The sequence below is a fragment of the Bufo bufo genome, chromosome 4, assembly GCF_905171765.1.
Source record: "Bufo bufo chromosome 4, aBufBuf1.1, whole genome shotgun sequence".
Classification (NCBI taxonomy): Eukaryota; Metazoa; Chordata; class Amphibia; order Anura; family Bufonidae; genus Bufo; species Bufo bufo.
Genome location: NC_053392.1, coordinates 526,414,274 through 526,432,792, shown reverse-complemented (window position 1 = coordinate 526,432,792; position 18,519 = coordinate 526,414,274). Strand labels below are relative to the sequence as shown.

Below are 18,519 nucleotides of genomic sequence, written 5' to 3'. Positions count from 1 at the left end.
CTAAAAGCATTCTCCAAATAGATGCAAGAATTGAGAGCTAAGAATAACGTGGAAAATTAAAAAAACGTCACATTGGCAACTGGAATATCGCTAAAGGGTATGCACAGTGTCTCAACCTACAGTATTTAGTATTGCTGCAATGTACTTACAGGTTATGGACACCTTTGGGGTATTTTTTATTACTGCATTCTACTCATTTTAGGCTAAAATAATTTTTACAATTTTCTTTATAAGGGTAGGACCACACGGTCAGGTTTCCTGGTGCAGTTTTGGAAGCTAAAACCAGGAATGAATTCAAAAACGAGAGGTCGCATCTGCCCTGTACATTTTCTCTCCTTTTATGATCCACTCCCGATTTTGCCTCCCAAAACTGCATCAGGAAACCTGACCGTGTGGCCGAACCCCTAAAATTTTCAATCGTTTTTCTTCTGCAGCTTTCAGTTTCAGTGCATTTGAAAAACTAACCAGCACTCTGCATCACACTGAATCCCTCAGAGAAATGCTCTGTTGGCTGGATCTGTAGTACTTATCTGTAATTTCCTGGCAGCTCATATCAGTTTGACAAGAATGAGTGTTTAGGAGCTGCCAGGAGTTCAGAGATAATGGCTACAGATTCAGCCGTCAGAGCAACTCTGTGACGGATTCAATGTGAATCAGACAGCCTGGTAGTCTGCAAATGCACTGAAACTGAAAGCTGTATTAGAAAAAAAAAAGTAAAAGGGCAAAGAGATTTCTACCTATGAAACTGGTTGACCTGTGGCATGTGTGCTTGGCAGCTAAAGAGACATCTGTGTTGGTCCCATGTTTATATGTGCCCGCACTGCTGAGAAAAATGAAGTTGTAATATATGCAAATGAGCCTCTAGGAGCAACAGGGACGTTGTCGTTACACCTAGAGCCTCTGCTCTCTCTGCAACTGCCGAAGCCTCTACACTTTGATTGACAGTGATGATGTCTTCACTCCCTGGCCCTGTCAATCAAAGTGCAGAAAGCGCGGCAGTTGCAGAGAGAGAAGAGGCTCTAGGTGTAACGACAACGTCCCCGTTGCTCCTAGAGGCTCATTTGCATATATTAAAACTTAATTTTTCTCAGCAATGCAGACACATATGAACATAGGACCAACACAGATGCCTTCAGCTGTCAATCACACGTGTAAAAGGGCAGCCAGTGTCATAGGTACAAATCTGCTGACAGATGCCCTTTAACCACCTCCGGACCGCCTAACGCAGGATCGCGTTCCGGAGGTGGCAGCGCTGCGCACAGTCACGCATATACGCGTCATCTCGCGAGACGCGAGACTTCCTGTGAACGCGTGCACACAGGCGCGCGCGCTCACAGGAACGGAAGGTAAGAGAGTTGATCTCCAGCCTGCCAGCGGCGATCGTTCGCTGGCAGGCTGGAGATGTGTTTTTTTTAACCCCTAACAGGTATATTAGACGCTGTTTTGATAACAGCGTCTAATATACCTGCTACCTGGTCCTCTGGTGGTCCCCTTTGTTTGGATCGACCACCAGAGGACACAGGTAGCTCAGTAAAGTAGCACCAAGCACCACTACACTACACTACACCCCCCCCCCCCCCGTCACTTATTAACCCCTTATTAGCCCCTGATCACCCCTAATCACCCCTGATCACCCCATATAGACTCCCTGATCACCCCCCTGTCATTGATTACCCCCCTGTCATTGATCAACCCCCTGTAAAGCTCCATTCAGACGTCCGCATGATTTTTACGGATCCACTGATAGATGGATCGGATCCGCAAAACGCATCCGGACGTCTGAATGAAGCCTTACAGGGGCGTGATCAATGACTGTGGTGATCACCCCATATAGACTCCCTGATCACCCCCCTGTCATTGATCACCCCCCTGTAAAGCTCCATTCAGATGTCCGCATGATTTTTACGGATGCACTGATAGATGGATCGGATCCGCAAAACGCATCCGGACGTCTGAATGAAGCCTTACAGGGGCATGATCAATGACTGTGGTGATCACCCCATATAGACTCCCTGATCACCCCCCTGTCATTGATCACCCCCCTGTCATTGATTACCCCCCTGTAAAGCTCCATTCAGATGTCCGCATGATTTTTACGGATGCACTGATAGATGGATCGGATCCGCAAAACGCATCCGGACGTCTGAATGAAGCCTTACAGGGGCATGATCAATGACTGTGGTGATCACCCCATATAGACTCCCTGATCACCCCCCTGTAAAGCTCCATTCAGATGTCCGCATGATTTTTACGGATGCACTGATACATGGATCGGATCCGCAAAACGCATCCGGTCGTCTGAATGAAGCCTTACAGGGGCATGATCAATGACTGTGGTGATCACCCCCCTGTCATTGATTACCCCCCTGTAAAGCTCCATTCAGATGTCCGCATGATTTTTACGGATGCACTGATAGATGGATCGGATCCGCAAAACGCATCCGGACGTCTGAATGAAGCCTTACAGGGGCATGATCAATGACTGTGGTGATCACCCCATATAGACTCCCTGATTACCCCCCTGTCATTGATTACCCCCCTGTAAAGCTCCATTCAGATGTCCGCATGATTTTTACGGATGCACTGATAGATGGATCGGATCCGCAAAACGCATCCGGACGTCTGAATGAAGCCTTACACGGGCATGATCAATGACTGTGGTTATCACCCCATATAGACTCCCTGATCACCCCCCTGTCATTGATCACCCCCCTGTCATTGATCACCCCTCTGTAAGGCTCCATTCAGATATTTTTTTGGCCCAAGTTAGCAGAATTTTTTTTTTTTTTCTTACAAAGTCTCATATTCCACTAACTTGTGTCAAAAAATAAAATCTCACATGAACTCACCATACCCCTCACGGAATCCAAATGCGTAAAATTTTTTAGACATTTATATTCCAGACTTCTTCTCACGCTTTAGGGCCCCTAGAATGCCAGGGCAGTATAAATACCCCACATGTGACCCCATTTCGGAAAGAAGACACCCCCAGGTATTCCGTGAGGGGCATATTGAGTCCATGAAAGATTGAAATTTTTGTCCCAAGTTAGCGGAACAGGAGACTTTGTGAGAAAAAAATTAAAAATATCAATTTCCGCTAACTTGTGCCAAAAAAAAAAAATTTCTATGAACTCGCCATGCCCCTCATTGAATACCTTGGGGTGTCTTCTTTCCAAAATGGGGTCACATGTGGGGTATTTATACTGCCCTGGCATTCTAGGGGCCCCAAAGCGTGAGAAGAAGTCTGGTATCCAAATGTCTAAAAATGCCCTCCTAAAAGGAATTTGGGCACCTTTGCGCATCTAGGCTGCAAAAAAGTGTCACACATCTGGTATCGCCGTACTCAGGAGAAGTTGGGGAATGTGTTTTGGGGTGTCATTTTACATATACCCATGCTGGGTGAGAGAAATATCTTGGTCAAATGCCAACTTTGTATAAAAAAATGGGAAAAGTTGTCTTTTGCCAAGATATTTCTCTCACCCAGCATGGGTATATGTAAAATGACACCCCAAAACACATTCCCCAACTTCTCCTGAATACGGCGATACCACATGTGTGACACTTTTTTGCAGCCTAGGTGGGCAAAGGGGCCCATATTCCAAAGAGCACCTTTAGGATTTCACAGGTCATTTACCTACTTACCACACATTAGGGCCCCTGGAAAATGCCAGGGCAGTATAACTACCCCACAAGTGCCCCATTTTGGAAAGAAGACACCCCAAGGTATTCCGTGAGGGGCATGGCGAGTTCCTAGAATTTTTTATTTTTTGTCACAAGTTAGTGGAAAATGCTTATTTTTTTTTTTTTTTTTTTTTTCATACAAAGTCTCATATTCCACTAACTTGTGACAAAAAATAAAAACTTCCATGAACTCACTATGCCCATCAGCGAATACCTTGGGGTCTCTTCTTTCCAAAATGGGGTCACTTGTGGGGTAGTTATACTGCCCTGGCATTCTAGGGGCCCAAATGTGTGGTAAGGAGTTTGAAATCAAATTCTGTAAAAAATGACCTGTGAAATCCGAAAGGTGCTCTTTTGAATATGGGCCCCTTTGCCCACCTCGGCTGCAAAAAAGTGTCACACATCTGGTATCTCCGTAATCGGGAGAAGTTGGGGAATGTGTTTTGGGGTGTCATTTTACATATACCCATGCTGGGTGAGAGAAATATCTTGGCAAAAGACAACTTTTCCCATTTTTTTATACAAAGTTGGCATTTGACCAAGATATTTATCTCACCCAGCATGGGTATATGTAAAAAGACACCCCAAAACACATTCCTCAACTTCTCCTGAATACAGAGATACCAGATGTGTGACACTTTTTTGCAGCCTAGGTGGGCAAAGGGGCCCACATTCCAAAGAGCACCTTTCGGATTTCACAGGTCATTTACCTACTTACCACACATTTGGGCCCCTAGAATGCCAGGGCAGTATAACTACCCCACAAGTGACCCCATTTTGGAAAGAAGAGACCCCAAGGTATTCGCTGATGGGCATAGTGAGTTCATGGAAGTTTTTATTTTTTGTCACAAGTTTGTGGAATATGAGACTTTGTATGAAAAAAAAAAAAAAATCATCATTTCCACTAACTTGTGACAAAAAATAAAAAATTCTAGGAACTCGCCATGCCCCTCACGGAATACCTTGGGGTGTCTTCTTTCCAAAATGGGGTCACTTGTGGGGTAGTTATACTGCCCTGGTATTCTAGGGGCCCAAATGTGTGGTAAGGAGTTTGAAATCAAATTCAGGAAAAAATGAGGAGTGAAATCCGAAAGGTACTCTTTGGAATATGGGCCCCTTTGCCCACCTAGGCTGCAAAAAAGTGTCACACATCTGGTATCCCCGTACTCAGGAGAAGTTGAGGAATGTGTTTTGGGGTGTCTTTTTACATATACCCATGCTGGGTGAGATAAATATCTTGGTCAAATGACAACTTTGTATAAAAAAATGGGAAAAGTTGTCTTTTGCCAAGATATTTCTCTCACCCAGCATGGGTATATATAAAATGACACCCCAAAACACATTCCCCACCTTCTCCTGAGTACGGAGATACCAGATGTGTGACACTTTTTTGCAGCCTAGGTGGGCAAAGGGGCCCATATTCCAAAGAGCACCTTTCGGATTTCACAGGTCATTTTTTACAGAATTTGATTTCAAACTCCTTACCACACATTTGGGCCCCTAGAATGCCAGGGCAGTAGAACTACCCCACAAGTGACCCCATTTTGGAAAGAAGAGACCCCAAGGTATTCGCTGATGGGCATAGTGAGTTCATAGAACTTTTTATTTTTTGTCACAAGTTAGTGGAATATGAGACTTTGTAAGAAAAAAAAAAAAAAAAAAAATCATCTTTTTCCGCTAACTTGTGACAAAAAATAAAAAGTTCTATGAACTCACTATGCCCATCAGCGAATACCTTAGGGTGTGTACTTTCAGAAATGGGGTCATTTGTGGGGTGTTTGTACTGTCTGGGCATTGTAGAACCTCAGGAAACATGACAGGTGCTCAGAAAGTCAGAGCTGCTTCAAAAAGCGGAAATTCACATTTTTGTACCATAGTTTGTAAACGCTATAACTTTTACCCAAACCATTTTTTTTTTACCCAAACATTTTTTTTTTATCAAAGACATGTAGAACTATAAATTTAGAGCAAAATTTCTATATGGATGTCGTTTTTTTTTGCAAAATTTTACAACTGAAAGTGAAAAATGTCATTTTTTTGCAAAAAAATCGTTAAATTTCGATTAATAACAAAAAAAGTAAAAATGTCAGCAGCAATGAAATACCACCAAATGAAAGCTCTATTAGTGAGAAGAAAAGGAGGTAAAATTCATTTGGGTGGTAAGTTGCATGACCGAGCAATAAACGGTGAAAGTAGTGTAGGTCAGAAGTGTAAAAAGTGGCCTGGTCTTTCAGGGTGTTTAAGCACTGGGGGCTGAGGTGGTTAAAAAAAATTAGTAGAATGCAATAACAAAAAAAATTGGCCTTTAATGGAATTTTCTGCGGTCAGTACATTTTAGGGTCCCATGTTCAACAATGAAAAGGCTGCAGCATATGCACCAGTGCGAAAACCCATTCAAACAGCTGATCCACAAAGGTGCCAAGACTTGGACCCCGAATGATCTGATATTGATGGCCTATATTGATCCCAGAGATCCCTATAAAACAAAAATCAAATCACTTTGCAAATAGTCTTGATTTAAAAAAAAATCTAATTATTTGTATAGAGCTTATACATAGACTTATGTCTCCATGGCTACAGACTACAAAAAAAACCCTGTGCGGTCTGTTCCTGCAGTCATGTCTTATCCACGTTCATCTCGCTCTGCTCCAAATGTATGTAGATTAGCAAGAAGAGGGGACAGGTGGAAGCGAATAACGGATAAAACACACTGGTCCCACATGTACCACATTTAGTAAATGTAAGACGTGAATTCAGACAGATATCTCACACTTCACTAGGTTGATCACAATGCTGATGCTGGCTTCCATCATCTGGTGCAAATATACACTGTCTAGTCTAAGTTTACGCCACCTATTTGTAGGACTTAAAGGGGTTATCTGAGACTAAAACGCTCCCCCATACGCCCGGGCCCCTCACACTGACTCTACTTACCTAGCTCCCCGCGCCCCTCCTGGTCTGCCACAGCTGCTTCTCCCCATGCGCGGATAAAAACATCCGGTGTCGGGGGAGGGGGGGGGGCAGGCGGTGACAGGGACAAGCATCCCTAGCATTTGTTTCGGATAACCCCTTTAATAAAATAAAAAAATGTGCATCTAAACCATACCCCTTTCCCAGCGAAGTTATTTCACTATTTGCACAGCCATGCAAGTCGCTAAAGTTAATGAAAATATCTAACACTAAGGCCCCTTTCACATGGGCGAGTTTTCCGCACTGAATCCGGACCCATTCATTTCTATGGGGCTGTGTACATGAGCGATTGTTTTCACGCATCACTTATGCGTTGCGTGAAAATCGCAGCAGGGTCTATATTCTGCGTTTTTCGCACAACGCAGGCCCCATAGAAGTGAATAGGGCTGCGTGAAAAACGCATGCCATCCGCATGTCACACGTTCGGGAAAAACGCATCAACGCAACGCAATCGCATACAAAACTGACAGCACTTGCATGTAAAATCGAACAATTTTCCCTGAACGCATCCGGACCAAATCCGTGACGCCCGTGTGAAAGAGGCGTAACACTCAGGGGGTCATTTATTAAGACCGGCGTTTTAGACGCTGGTCTTAATAACCACGTGCGCTGTGGATCCGTGTGCCGGGCCAGTCCCCTTCCTGCCACTCCTCCTTTTTTCAGAACTGACGTAAATAGGAAAAGACGCTGGTTGCGGCAAAAATAACCTTTGTGCCCCAATCTGAGACAGATATACTGGCGTATATATCTGATAGTAAATGATAATAATTAATAACTGTGTTGTGAAGAATTTTTTTGCCACAAACTGTAGCTCACTTTGATTTGTAAATATTCCCCCATGGGTTTGTTTGCACTTGGTTTCCATGGAGACACAAAGAACTGCATAGGAACTGCAGACACCAAACTGTATTTTTAAACATAACTATTTGCAAAATTTGCATAATCACACTATACCACCTGATACATTGGAAAGAAAGGTTCCTAACAACTTCATTCTCATCAGCACCTTCAGGACATTCTGTATTAAACTGTGACATTTTGTTAAAGATGCATATAAATTCATGTGCTTGACTAAAAGCCTGACTCAAGCAGAGTCCGAGATGCACAACATCTCCTCAAAATAAAAGTTCAAGATATGTAAAGTTCATACATGTCACTTATAGCTGTCACTACATGCACAAAGTCCTTAAAGGGGTTTTCCGGTTATAATGATATTTAAGCAAGTGCCCGCAGCCTGCCTGCTGAAACAGAAGATTCGTACTTTACCTGTTCCCGTCCTCCGCACTGTCCCCTCTGTCTCCATCATGGGGTCCCCGCACTGTTTACATCTGGCAATGTATCGGCATGGTCACATGCAGGGCTCCAGCCAATGACTGGTTTCAGCTGTGATGTGCCCACTAGTAGCATGTCACCTCTGAAGCCAGTCATCGGCTGAGACCATGCCCATCCACCACCAGATGTAAACAGTGTGGGGACTGTAGGGCGGAGACAGCGGAGGTAGCATGCAGGACCGGAGCAGGTAAGTATGAATCTTTTGTTTCCACAGACAGGCGGCGGGCGCTTGCTTTAAAAACATTATGACCATAAAACCCCTTTACAGGGGTATTCCAGGATTGGGCCCCCTAGTGTGCTACCTAAGAATTATACTCACCTGCTCCCCAGTCACATTTGTCGCTAAGGTCGGTTAATGGCTGCAGCGGCACATATGACCCCAGCCATACCTTAGGTACCACATGCTAGGTGACACGCTTCGGTGTGGGAGGGAAACACCACACCGAGCATTGGAGGGAAGGGGGGAACAGGGAATCAGGCCTGAGAACTAGGGAAGGAAAATGGACACCTCCTAGTGAAAAGAACGACCTTATCCGGGTGAGACCTGTGAAAAGCTTTCACCAAACGACTGGCATTCACGTCAGATGCCGGTACCCACATCCTCTCCTCTGGTCCATAACCCTTCCAGTGAACAAGATACTGAAGAGATCTACGAAGAAGTCGAGAGTCAATTATATTGGCGATCTGAAATTCCAAACTCTCGTCCACCATGACAGGAGCGGGTGGCAAGGAAGACGGCTCCAAAGGTCCAACATATCTCTTCAGCAAAGATTTATGAAACACATTAGGAGTTCAAGATGAAAAGCTACAGGATTATTAATGGCAGTGATCTTATATGGACCAATAAATCTTGTGGACAGCCACACAGAATCACCCACTCTTAGGTCTGGACCTTTCATACGTTTCCTGTCAGCCACACGATTATACTTGTTGCCCATATTCATCAAGTTATCTTGAATTTTCCACCATATAGATGACAATGATGACGAAAAAAGTTCCTCCTCAGGTATACCAGAAGTATCTGAACCAGAAAATGTGCCAAAATGCGGGTGAAACCCCTATGCCCCAAAAAACGGCGACTTTCCAGTGGATTCCTGTCTACAATTATTTATGGCAAACTCTGCCAAAGACAAAAACGAAGACCACTCCTCCTGGTTCTCAGAGACAAAACATCTCAAGTAAGTCTCCAGGCTCTGATTAGTGCACTCCGTCTGTCCGTTCGACTGAGGATGAAAAGCCGAAGAAAAAGACAGTTGTACCCCCAGCCGAGTACAGAACGCCTTCCAGAAATTGGACACAAATGGAGTCCCACGATCCGAAACCACGTCAGAGGGAATGCAGTGGAGTTTCACAATGTTGTCAACAAACACTTGTGCAAGAGTTTTAGCATTAGGTAGGCCCGGCAAAGCTATAAAATGCACCATTTTACTAAAGTGATTAACTACCACCAGAATAACTGTCTTTCCTGAAGAATTAGGTAGATCAGTGATAAAATCCATGGATAAGTGAGTCCTTGGTCTGGACGGGATGGGCAACGGAAATAGAGATCCGGAAGGCCGAGTATGTGGCACCTACAGGTACTACAGGCTGACACATAGTCCTCAACACACTTACGCAACCCCGGCCACCAGAATCTACGAGAGATAAGGTCAGCAGTGGATCTGCTCCCAGGGTGTCCCGTAAGAACCGTACAGTGATGTTCCTCAAAAACCTTGTGATGCAATTCCGATGGCACAAACAGTTTCCCAGAGGCACAAGAATTTGGTGCATCTCCCTGGGTCTCTAACACCTTCACCTCTAGGTCAGTGTAAAGAGCGGATATCACCACTCCCTTCCCTTCCGACAGTATAGGACTCAGATTTTTAAAATCACCACATCCAGGAAAACTACGTGACAAGGCATCTGCCTTGACTTTCTTAACCCCAGGACGATAGGTGACGGTGAAATTGAATCTGGTGAAAAACAAAGACCATCTGGCTTGCCTCGGGTTCAGTCGTTTAGCCCCTCACGAGTATTAAAAGCTGTCTTCCATTCATCCCGTTCCTTGATCCTAACCAGATTATATGCCCCCCTTAATTCCAACTTGGAGAACATCTTGGCACCAATATTCTGGTTAAACAAATCAGGAATCAAAGAAAGAAGGTAAGGATCATGGACAGTAATCCGATTGAGTTCACGGAAATCCAGACATGGCCGAAGACCTCCGTCCTTTTTTTTAACAAAAAGGAACCCTGCTGCCACTGGAGATTTGGAAGGTGTTATGTGTCCTTTATCCAAACTCTCGGCAATAAACTATCTCATTGACAGTCTTTCAGGTCCAGAAAGGTTATACAACCTAGATTTGGGCAACTTAGCTCCGGGAATAAGGTTGATAGGACAATTATATTCCCGATGGGGTGGTAAATCCTGGCATCCACTCTCAGAAAATAAATTGGCGAAATCAGATATAAAAGAGGGTAATGTCTTAGTAGTTAAAACAGAAAAAGATGTATTCAGACAATTGTCAATGCAATAATCACCCCAATTCAAAATCTATCTAGTTTGCCAACCGATGGTTGGATTGTGCCTGCTTAACCACGGTAAACCCAGAACCACCGGAGCAGGGAGACCCTCCAACACAGAACACGAGATAAATTCCTGATGAAAGTCACCCACTCTTAATCTGATATCATGCACCACTTGCGATAAACACTTCTAAGTTAGAGGTGCTGAATCTATTGCAAAAACTGAAATGTTTTTTTCTAATGCACTCGGTGACAACCCGTGCATACGGACGAACTCAGCATCAGGTTCACCCCAGCCCTGCTGTCGATAAACACCTCAATCCCCACAGTTTTTGACTCTAGCGCCACTTCAACAGTGAGGAGAAATGGGGTACTACCAGTCAAAGACAAATGCACATTTTCTGACTCTCCTTTCACGCCTCCGACAGTCAGATGGGAATTAAATGTCCCTATTTTTATTTATTTTTTGCCGTTGAATGTATGGACATACTCTGATAAAATGTCCCTTCTGTCCGCAGAAAAAACACACTCCCTTCCTATTACCAGTATGCTTAAAAGCGGACCCAGGAGTAGCTCCCCCTAATTGCATGGGTTCGTCCCCAGACATAAACCCAGGAGTAGCTTCACCCAAAGTGTCAGAGAAGAATGATACAACATGTGATATTATGTCCTGAGAGTGGGGTCCCCTAGATCTCTCTCTCAGGCATCTATCAATGCGTATGGCAAGAGACATAGCAGCCTCCAGAGACACCGGAGTTTCATGAAAAGCATCCTTCAGCCTCTCTGATAACCTTTGACAAAACTGGCTACGGAGGACAGGATCGTTCCACTCAGTATCCATAGCCCACCTCCTAAACTCAGAGCAATAAATCTCAGTGGAACAATCACTCTGACGAAGGCTGCGCAGCTTGTTTTCGGGGGAGAGGTCCGATCCGGATCAAGATTCGAAAAATTAATCTACTGACCGGAGAGACTGCGATCCGGTCAGCAGAGAAAATGCCCATGACTGCGCATCCCCCTTAAGCAAGGAAATAACCACACCGACTCGCTGTTTCTCATCCCCAGAAGAGTGTGGACGTAGACTAAAATACAGTTTGCACGCCTCCCTAAACAAAATGAAACTATAAAGTCCCCCAGAAAATCTGTCGGGGAGGGCAATTTTAGGCTATAGATAGGCCTGGTCTCCACCACTACCACCAGGACCAACAGCCTGTGATCTCTGCATCTACGAGACGGTCGCGTGGAGGTCAGCTACCTTCAAAGATAGCCAGTAGAGCAATAGGATCCAAGGCTGCACACAAACAAACAAAAAATGACGGTTTTGGCGGTTTATCACTCTTTGGTGTGGGAGGGAAACACCACACCGAGCATAGGAGGGAAGAGGGGAACAGAAAATCAGGCCTGAGAACTAGGGAAGGAAAATTGACACCTCCTAGTCAAAACCCTAACCAAAATCGTGACTATCAGTATGAAAAAGGTTTTATTTTTTCATATTATATCCAATTAATACATGGACGCGTTCCAGCATATCCAGCTTTCATCAGCATGCTGATGAAAGCTGGATATGCTGAAACGCATCCATGTATTAATTGGATATAATATGAAAAAATAAAACCTTGAAGTTCGTTATAAGCACTCGCTGGGATTTGCTTTACTTACACTGTGGTCTCATGTCCTCCCTGTGTGGGTGCGCCCTTGGTCCAAGTGCCGGCTATTCCCTGGATTACCAGTATGAACAGAACCCAAAGGTAGGTGAGTTCATACGCAGGAATACCTAGAGTCCTATCAAGCCCTATAGGACCCTGGTACTAATGTCAGGGACGAGGCTACCTGTTCCTTTCAAAAGGAAGGACAAACGGGAGTCTCCTTCAGGCCTAATACAAACAATAGGGAAATGCAAAACAGAGAACCCAAACTAAATACAAAAGGGAAAGGAAAGACTTAACTTCAAAAGGAGCAATGGAAGCTTCAGGAACTCAGCCGAGACCCAACCACAATCTATCCAAAGGCCCAAACAGAAGCTATAAACCGAACAGAAGCTATAAATAGAGAAGGTTAAATGACCCTAATAGCCACACCTGGGGAAAGAAGTTGTGGCAAGCACCAGAAACAACACAGACGTCATTTGATCCAAACGGAAAACATGTCAGATCAAACCACGTGTTGCCAGTCTCACCGATCTCCTGCCACCTGTAGCGGGAACATCCGTGACACTAACCTCCGGAACTGCAGTTGTGGTAAAACTACGACTCCCAAGATGTACACTTGCTTAGAACGCTATAGAAATGTATGGAGCATGCTGGGAGTCGTAATTTTGCCACAGCTGGGGTGCCGGAGGTTAACCATCACTGTGTTAGGGAGACTAATTAAAAAGGGACCAAATCCTGGAATACACTAAGATGCTAGCAAACACCCATGAAGTCAACAAAAGGCCTGATAAGGCCCAGGGTGTGACCAGATAAGCCACTACCTTCTGATCATATATATAAGTGTAAACATAAAGGAAGCAGCTTACCTTTTTTAAGGCTAGGGAACCTTAATAATTTTACTAGCCCAAAATCATCTCCAGTGACCAGCGATGTGCTATTAAAATTGGCATCCACTGAATTGATATCAGTGAGGTCTGTATATTTTGGCCATATTCCATTGACTTCCGGTCCAACCACACACGTCCAAGAAAACCAATGTATGCCTTTTATTTCATCTTTATTTGTCAGATGTTTCCCAGCTGCAATGTATAAATAATGTATTAGTAGTTCATACACCTAACTTACATTTAAAGGGGATGTGTCACTTCAAAAAGCTATTTCCAAATTCCCCCTACCTTAAAGGGAATGTGTCGCCTATAAATTTTACTGCCTGGTAAAACTAGATAATGACACATATTCTCTTAACTAATCTGTTTTTATTTTGTGATTGCAGATGTTGTATTTGCTGAACATGATTACTGGGCGGCCATCTTGCCTGAACTGTTGATAACAACATTGAAAGAGATGCTTTATGGCAGCCACCATGGGCCATAGACACAATGGACAGGAGGAGACCTCACTGACTTCTATGGGAGATTTTTTTTTAGGTATTCTCTGTGACCTGTGCTGAGATCAGGAGGGAGTAGATAAGCGGTGATATCACCTATTGTAAAGAGTGGATCCTGGAGATATCTGCCATTATTCTAATCCTGTCTGTAATGATAGGCAGATAACTGCAGTAAAGTGAGGTGTACAGCCCAAGAAGTGGCGCCTATTATTAGGCTTAGTGGTCAGTGCAAAAACTGCAGGATTTTAGGATTGCTTTTTTCTTTTTTTAAATATAGATAGTGACATAGAAAACTAAATATAACATCATCAAAATTCTTTAAAAATATGTTTAGCATAAAAACTTAAACAATAGGTTATTTTCTGATGACGCATTCCCTTCAATGTAATTTCCTCTGCATGTCTTCTGTATAGCTAGTCATGTGACACCCATTGTAATGTATGAAACTACATTTCCCATGACTGCCCTGTGCTCCTCTGCCCTACCGCCCATTGTGGAAAGGACGACTGACAATGGAGCAGGGCCAGCAGCACTGTCACATATATTCAATTGGACAGCTCATGATGCAGTTCTCATTTGCACTTAGGGATTCAAATCCTCACTGTTTTCAAGCTGTTATGATGGTTTTTAGTACCATGGATGGCTGGCATCTAACTGAAACAAACATCGCCATTGCCATTCTTTTTGGCTGACAGCAGCTAACATACAGAATTTTCCACTCAATGCTCCTCCCAACTGTCCTTTTCAGTTGAATGCCAAGCATAGTATACGGCCCTCCTTACTCTAGTTCTTGAAGCTCTATAGTAGGATCCCTTAGTATCCAATAAAGGGACCCTTCTAGGGACTGTCCAGGACTACTCACATGGCATCTTGTAAAACAATCTTTCTCCAGCCCCGTCATTCGTTTGCAGGTACTTGCTATCCACAGACCAGTCAAGGTGGGTTATAAAACTGGAAGACTTATTGCATTCCCCAATTTTTTTGTATCGCTGAGCAACCGCATACACGTCCACCAGACCATCATTAGAACCCACGGCAAGATAGGAGCCATCTGGGGAAAACTTCATTTCATGAATTACTTCTTTTCTGTCTTTAATGTGAACGACTTCTGTCATATCCCTGCAACAATACACATTGCTATTTATGTTTGACAGTAAAACATTTCCGCAAAGCTCCCCATTTAGGGTCTACTCACATGACCGTATCCGCTTTGCAGTCCACAAATTGTGAATTTTCAAAACACAGATACCGGCGGCGTGCGTTCCACCCTTTGCGGATCAACATGTCTCACCATTTGTTAGAAATGCCTATTCTTGTCCGCTAAATGGACATGAATAGGACATGTTCTATCTTTTTTTGCAGGGTCGCGGAACAGACACAGGCTGTGGACAGCATATTGAAGTGAATGGATCCGCATCCGATCCATAAAAATCGATGTGAAATGAAAATACGGTCATGTAAATGCCCCTGAAGAGACATAACTGTTTGACAGAACACTTTGGAGATGATAAAGTACAAGCTGTTATTGCTCAACCACTAACAAAGTCAAGTCGGTTCCTGGACTGGTCTTACTGGTTACTAAGGTTTACATTATTTTGTCTGAACTGCTCTTTTATGGTGATGCTAACTGGTAATATTGCAGGTAAGACATTTTTTAATTCATAAAAAGCTTTAGGAAAGAAAAAAGCTGTTCAGAATCTCAATGGACATCAAAACATCAAAACACAAAAACCACATCTGATTGGGAAGAATGAATTTTCTTATACAGAGTGCAGCGGATATACGAATTTTAGAACCCGCATCAGCTGTCTCCGCCAGTTCCATAGGGAATGAATGGAGCAGCAGTGTGCCCGACCTGTACTTCATTCATACAGACTTGCAAGCCCTGTTCTCCTGATCAGTGGGGTTGCCTGTGGTCAGACCTCCACCCAGCAGTCAGACCCTTCCAATTAGATGCTTATCCTCTAATCCCGATTAACGCTATTGCTCTTGACCTATGGCTAGGGTAATGAACCATGCATGATACATATAGAATTTCAAAGTCAAAAGATGCCATCTTTCAAAGACACGTCTCTCACCTGACCCTGAGAACAGTGAATGAACCATCCTTCATTCCAAGGGCAAGCTGAGATCCATCTGGACTAAAGGCCACACTCCGCACAGCTTCCTCCATGTTACAGCGAGCTATCAAAGCATGGTCTGCAAGACTCCACAACCTAGAGCCAAAAAAAGTCCATCATGGTGTACACATTTGAAAAGATATTATCTACTACTATAACTGTAGACTTACTGTAGGTCTAAAGTAAATCTAAGATGGAAGCTGTCCCTGTGGCAAAGTCACCAGACACAAATCTAAATGTAAATTGTACAATAAAACATAAAAGCACATCTCCTAAAGGTACTATTACACTACCAGATGTCCTACAGATAAACGATTGAAGATGTAGCAACTCATTAGCGTTTTAAATCATCCATTGTAAAGATGGTGGACAGATGCTTGGTCAAGAGGTTGGTCTTCAGGTGGAATAAAAGGTGTGACAATGGATGACGTTGTGGTGATGGGTGTACACCACCTGTGACAGCACCCACTGTATATCCCATTCCCATTTGGTAACTTATTTCCATTCCAAGGTAGCCAATGGAAAAAAACATGTACATTTCAAAGACACAACAATTGACACTCCCAATGCAGTGGATCGTTAACGACTAGACGACTACATATTACACAAATGGATCTATTAACGACAAATGATAATTTTACAGCATGCTAAAAGATCACGATGGACGAGAAACAAGCAATTTAACGATCATCTTTCAATTGTTCATATTTATTACATCACACGAATCTTGTCCATTTTCGCTTACATGACCGAGAATCGGTACGATATTTGCTCAGTCTAATAATACCTTAAATTGTGGTGTCATTAGCTTTTGACTTCCGGTGGGTACATGATCACCTTAAAAAGGTTGTCCAAGTTAATACGTAGTCCAATGCCAGTATATTGTATATAAAATAATCCTATACTCACCTGTTTCTCCTGCACTGCATTACCGGTCCTCCTTCCATTCTATATAAACAAGGCTGCAGCAGTGTACAGCACATCACCACTGCAGCCTATCACTGGCCTCAGCGGTCTAATGCCATAGACTATTAAAGCCACTGATAGGTTGCAGCGGTCACATGTCATATATCTCGAAATCACCGCTGCAGCCTATCACTGGCCTCAACGCTCTCGTACCATACACAACTAAGGGTACGGATAGGCTGCAGCGGTCACGTCGAATACTTCAACATCATCACTGCAGTCTTGTTCACAAAGAACGGAAGAAGGACCAGAGATGTGGCACTGAGCAATTTACTGCCATATGATACGCTTTGAATAACCCGGACAACCACTTTAAGAAACACCAGGAAAATCATGTCTGTCCTTGATCCAGGTGGTGATCTGATCCCTTACATTTCAGACTTTACCAGCAGAAAACATGTCTGATCTCTACGTTCAGATGAGACAGACTGAGTAGTGATCACTGACACGTTCTGCACATACCTCACAGATCGATCATCACTGCCGGAAACAGCTAACGGTTTCTTCGGGTGCACAGCGAGGGCCCAGAGCTCTCCCTCGCAATGTCCCTGCATTATTAACATGGGCTTATCCCGTTCCCGCACCATCACTTCAAAGATTTCACTGTCCTGAGTCCCGGCTAGAATCCGATCTCCTCTCCAGCACACGCTCCTGATGGAGAGGCCTGTGTAAGTAGAATTGGCAGAAAACTGGTTAGGCTACTTTCACACTTGCATTAGGTGCGGGGTTAATTGTGCGGATCTCAGCCCCCTGATCGGGTGCTGCCAGGCCCCCTTCCCTCCCCAGTATTAAAAGCATTGGTGGCCAGTGCGGCCCCCCCCCCCTCCCCAGTATTAAAAGCATTGGTGGCCAGTGCGCCCCCCCCCTCCCTCCCTCCCCAGTATTAAAAGCATTGGTGGCCAGTGCGGCCCCCCCCCTCCCCAGTATTAAATTCATTGGTGGCCAGTGCGGCCGGCCAGTCGCTCCTCTTACTGGTAAGTGAAAGGTCTGTGCGGCGCATTGCTTATAGCACAGACCTGTCACTTACCAGTAGGAGGAGCGCCCGGCCGGCCACAGACAGCGCAGGTAAGTATAATGCTTCTAAAATTGCTAAGTAACCATGGCAGCCAGGACTGCAGTAGCGTCTTGGCTGCCATGGTAACCGATCGGAGCCCCAGCGATTAAACTGGGACTCCGATCAGAACTCTCCGCTGCCATCAATGATGGGGGGGGGATTTTAATTAGGGGGGGGGGAGGGGAGGCCGCACTGGCCACCAATGAATTTAATACTGGGGAGGGAGGGAGGGGGGGCCGCACTGGCCACCAATGAATTTAATACTGGGGAGGGAGGGGGGCCGCACTGGCCACCACCGAATTTAATACTGGGGAGGGAGGGGGGCCGCACTGGCCACCAATGAATTTAAAACTGGGGAGGGAGGGGGGTCTGGCCCCCTGCTGCCTGGCAGCACCTGATCTCTTACAGGGGGCTATGATACACACAATTAACCCCTCACATGCGGCACCTGAGGGGTTAATTGTGCAGATCACAGCCCCCTGTAAGAGATCGGGTGCTGCCAGGCAGCAGGGGGCAGTTATGTACACAGTTCTTAGTATAGTCTAACTTGAAGCATCCCCATCACTATGGGAACGCCTCTGTGTTAGAATATACTGTCGGATCTGAGTTTTCACGATCTAACTGAAATCCGATGGTATATTCTAACATAGAGGCGTTCCCATGGTGATGGGGACGCTTCAAGTTAAAATATACCATCGGATTGGAGAAAACTCTGATCCGATGGTATATTAATAGGGACTCCTGACTTTACATTGAAAGTCAATGGGGGACGGATCCGTTTGCAATTGCACCATATTGTGTCAACGTCAAACGGATCCGTCCCCATTGACTTGCATTGTAAGTCAGGACGGATCCG

The 18,519-nt window shown here is 44.5% G+C and overlaps 1 protein-coding gene across 1 annotated transcript in view; it reads right to left on the bottom strand.

The window, feature by feature from the left end:
- EML6 (EMAP like 6) overlaps window positions 1-18,519 on the bottom strand; it is a 198,419-nt gene that overhangs the window by 119,888 nt on the left and 60,012 nt on the right. The window contains exons 7-10 of the mRNA XM_040429747.1: window positions 17,072-17,273; window positions 15,602-15,739; window positions 14,386-14,642; window positions 13,003-13,215 (exon numbers count right to left, since the gene is read on the bottom strand). Of these exons, the coding sequence (XP_040285681.1) occupies window positions 13,003-13,215; window positions 14,386-14,642; window positions 15,602-15,739; window positions 17,072-17,273 (810 nt within the window). The remainder of the gene's footprint in view (window positions 1-13,002; window positions 13,216-14,385; window positions 14,643-15,601; window positions 15,740-17,071; window positions 17,274-18,519) is intronic.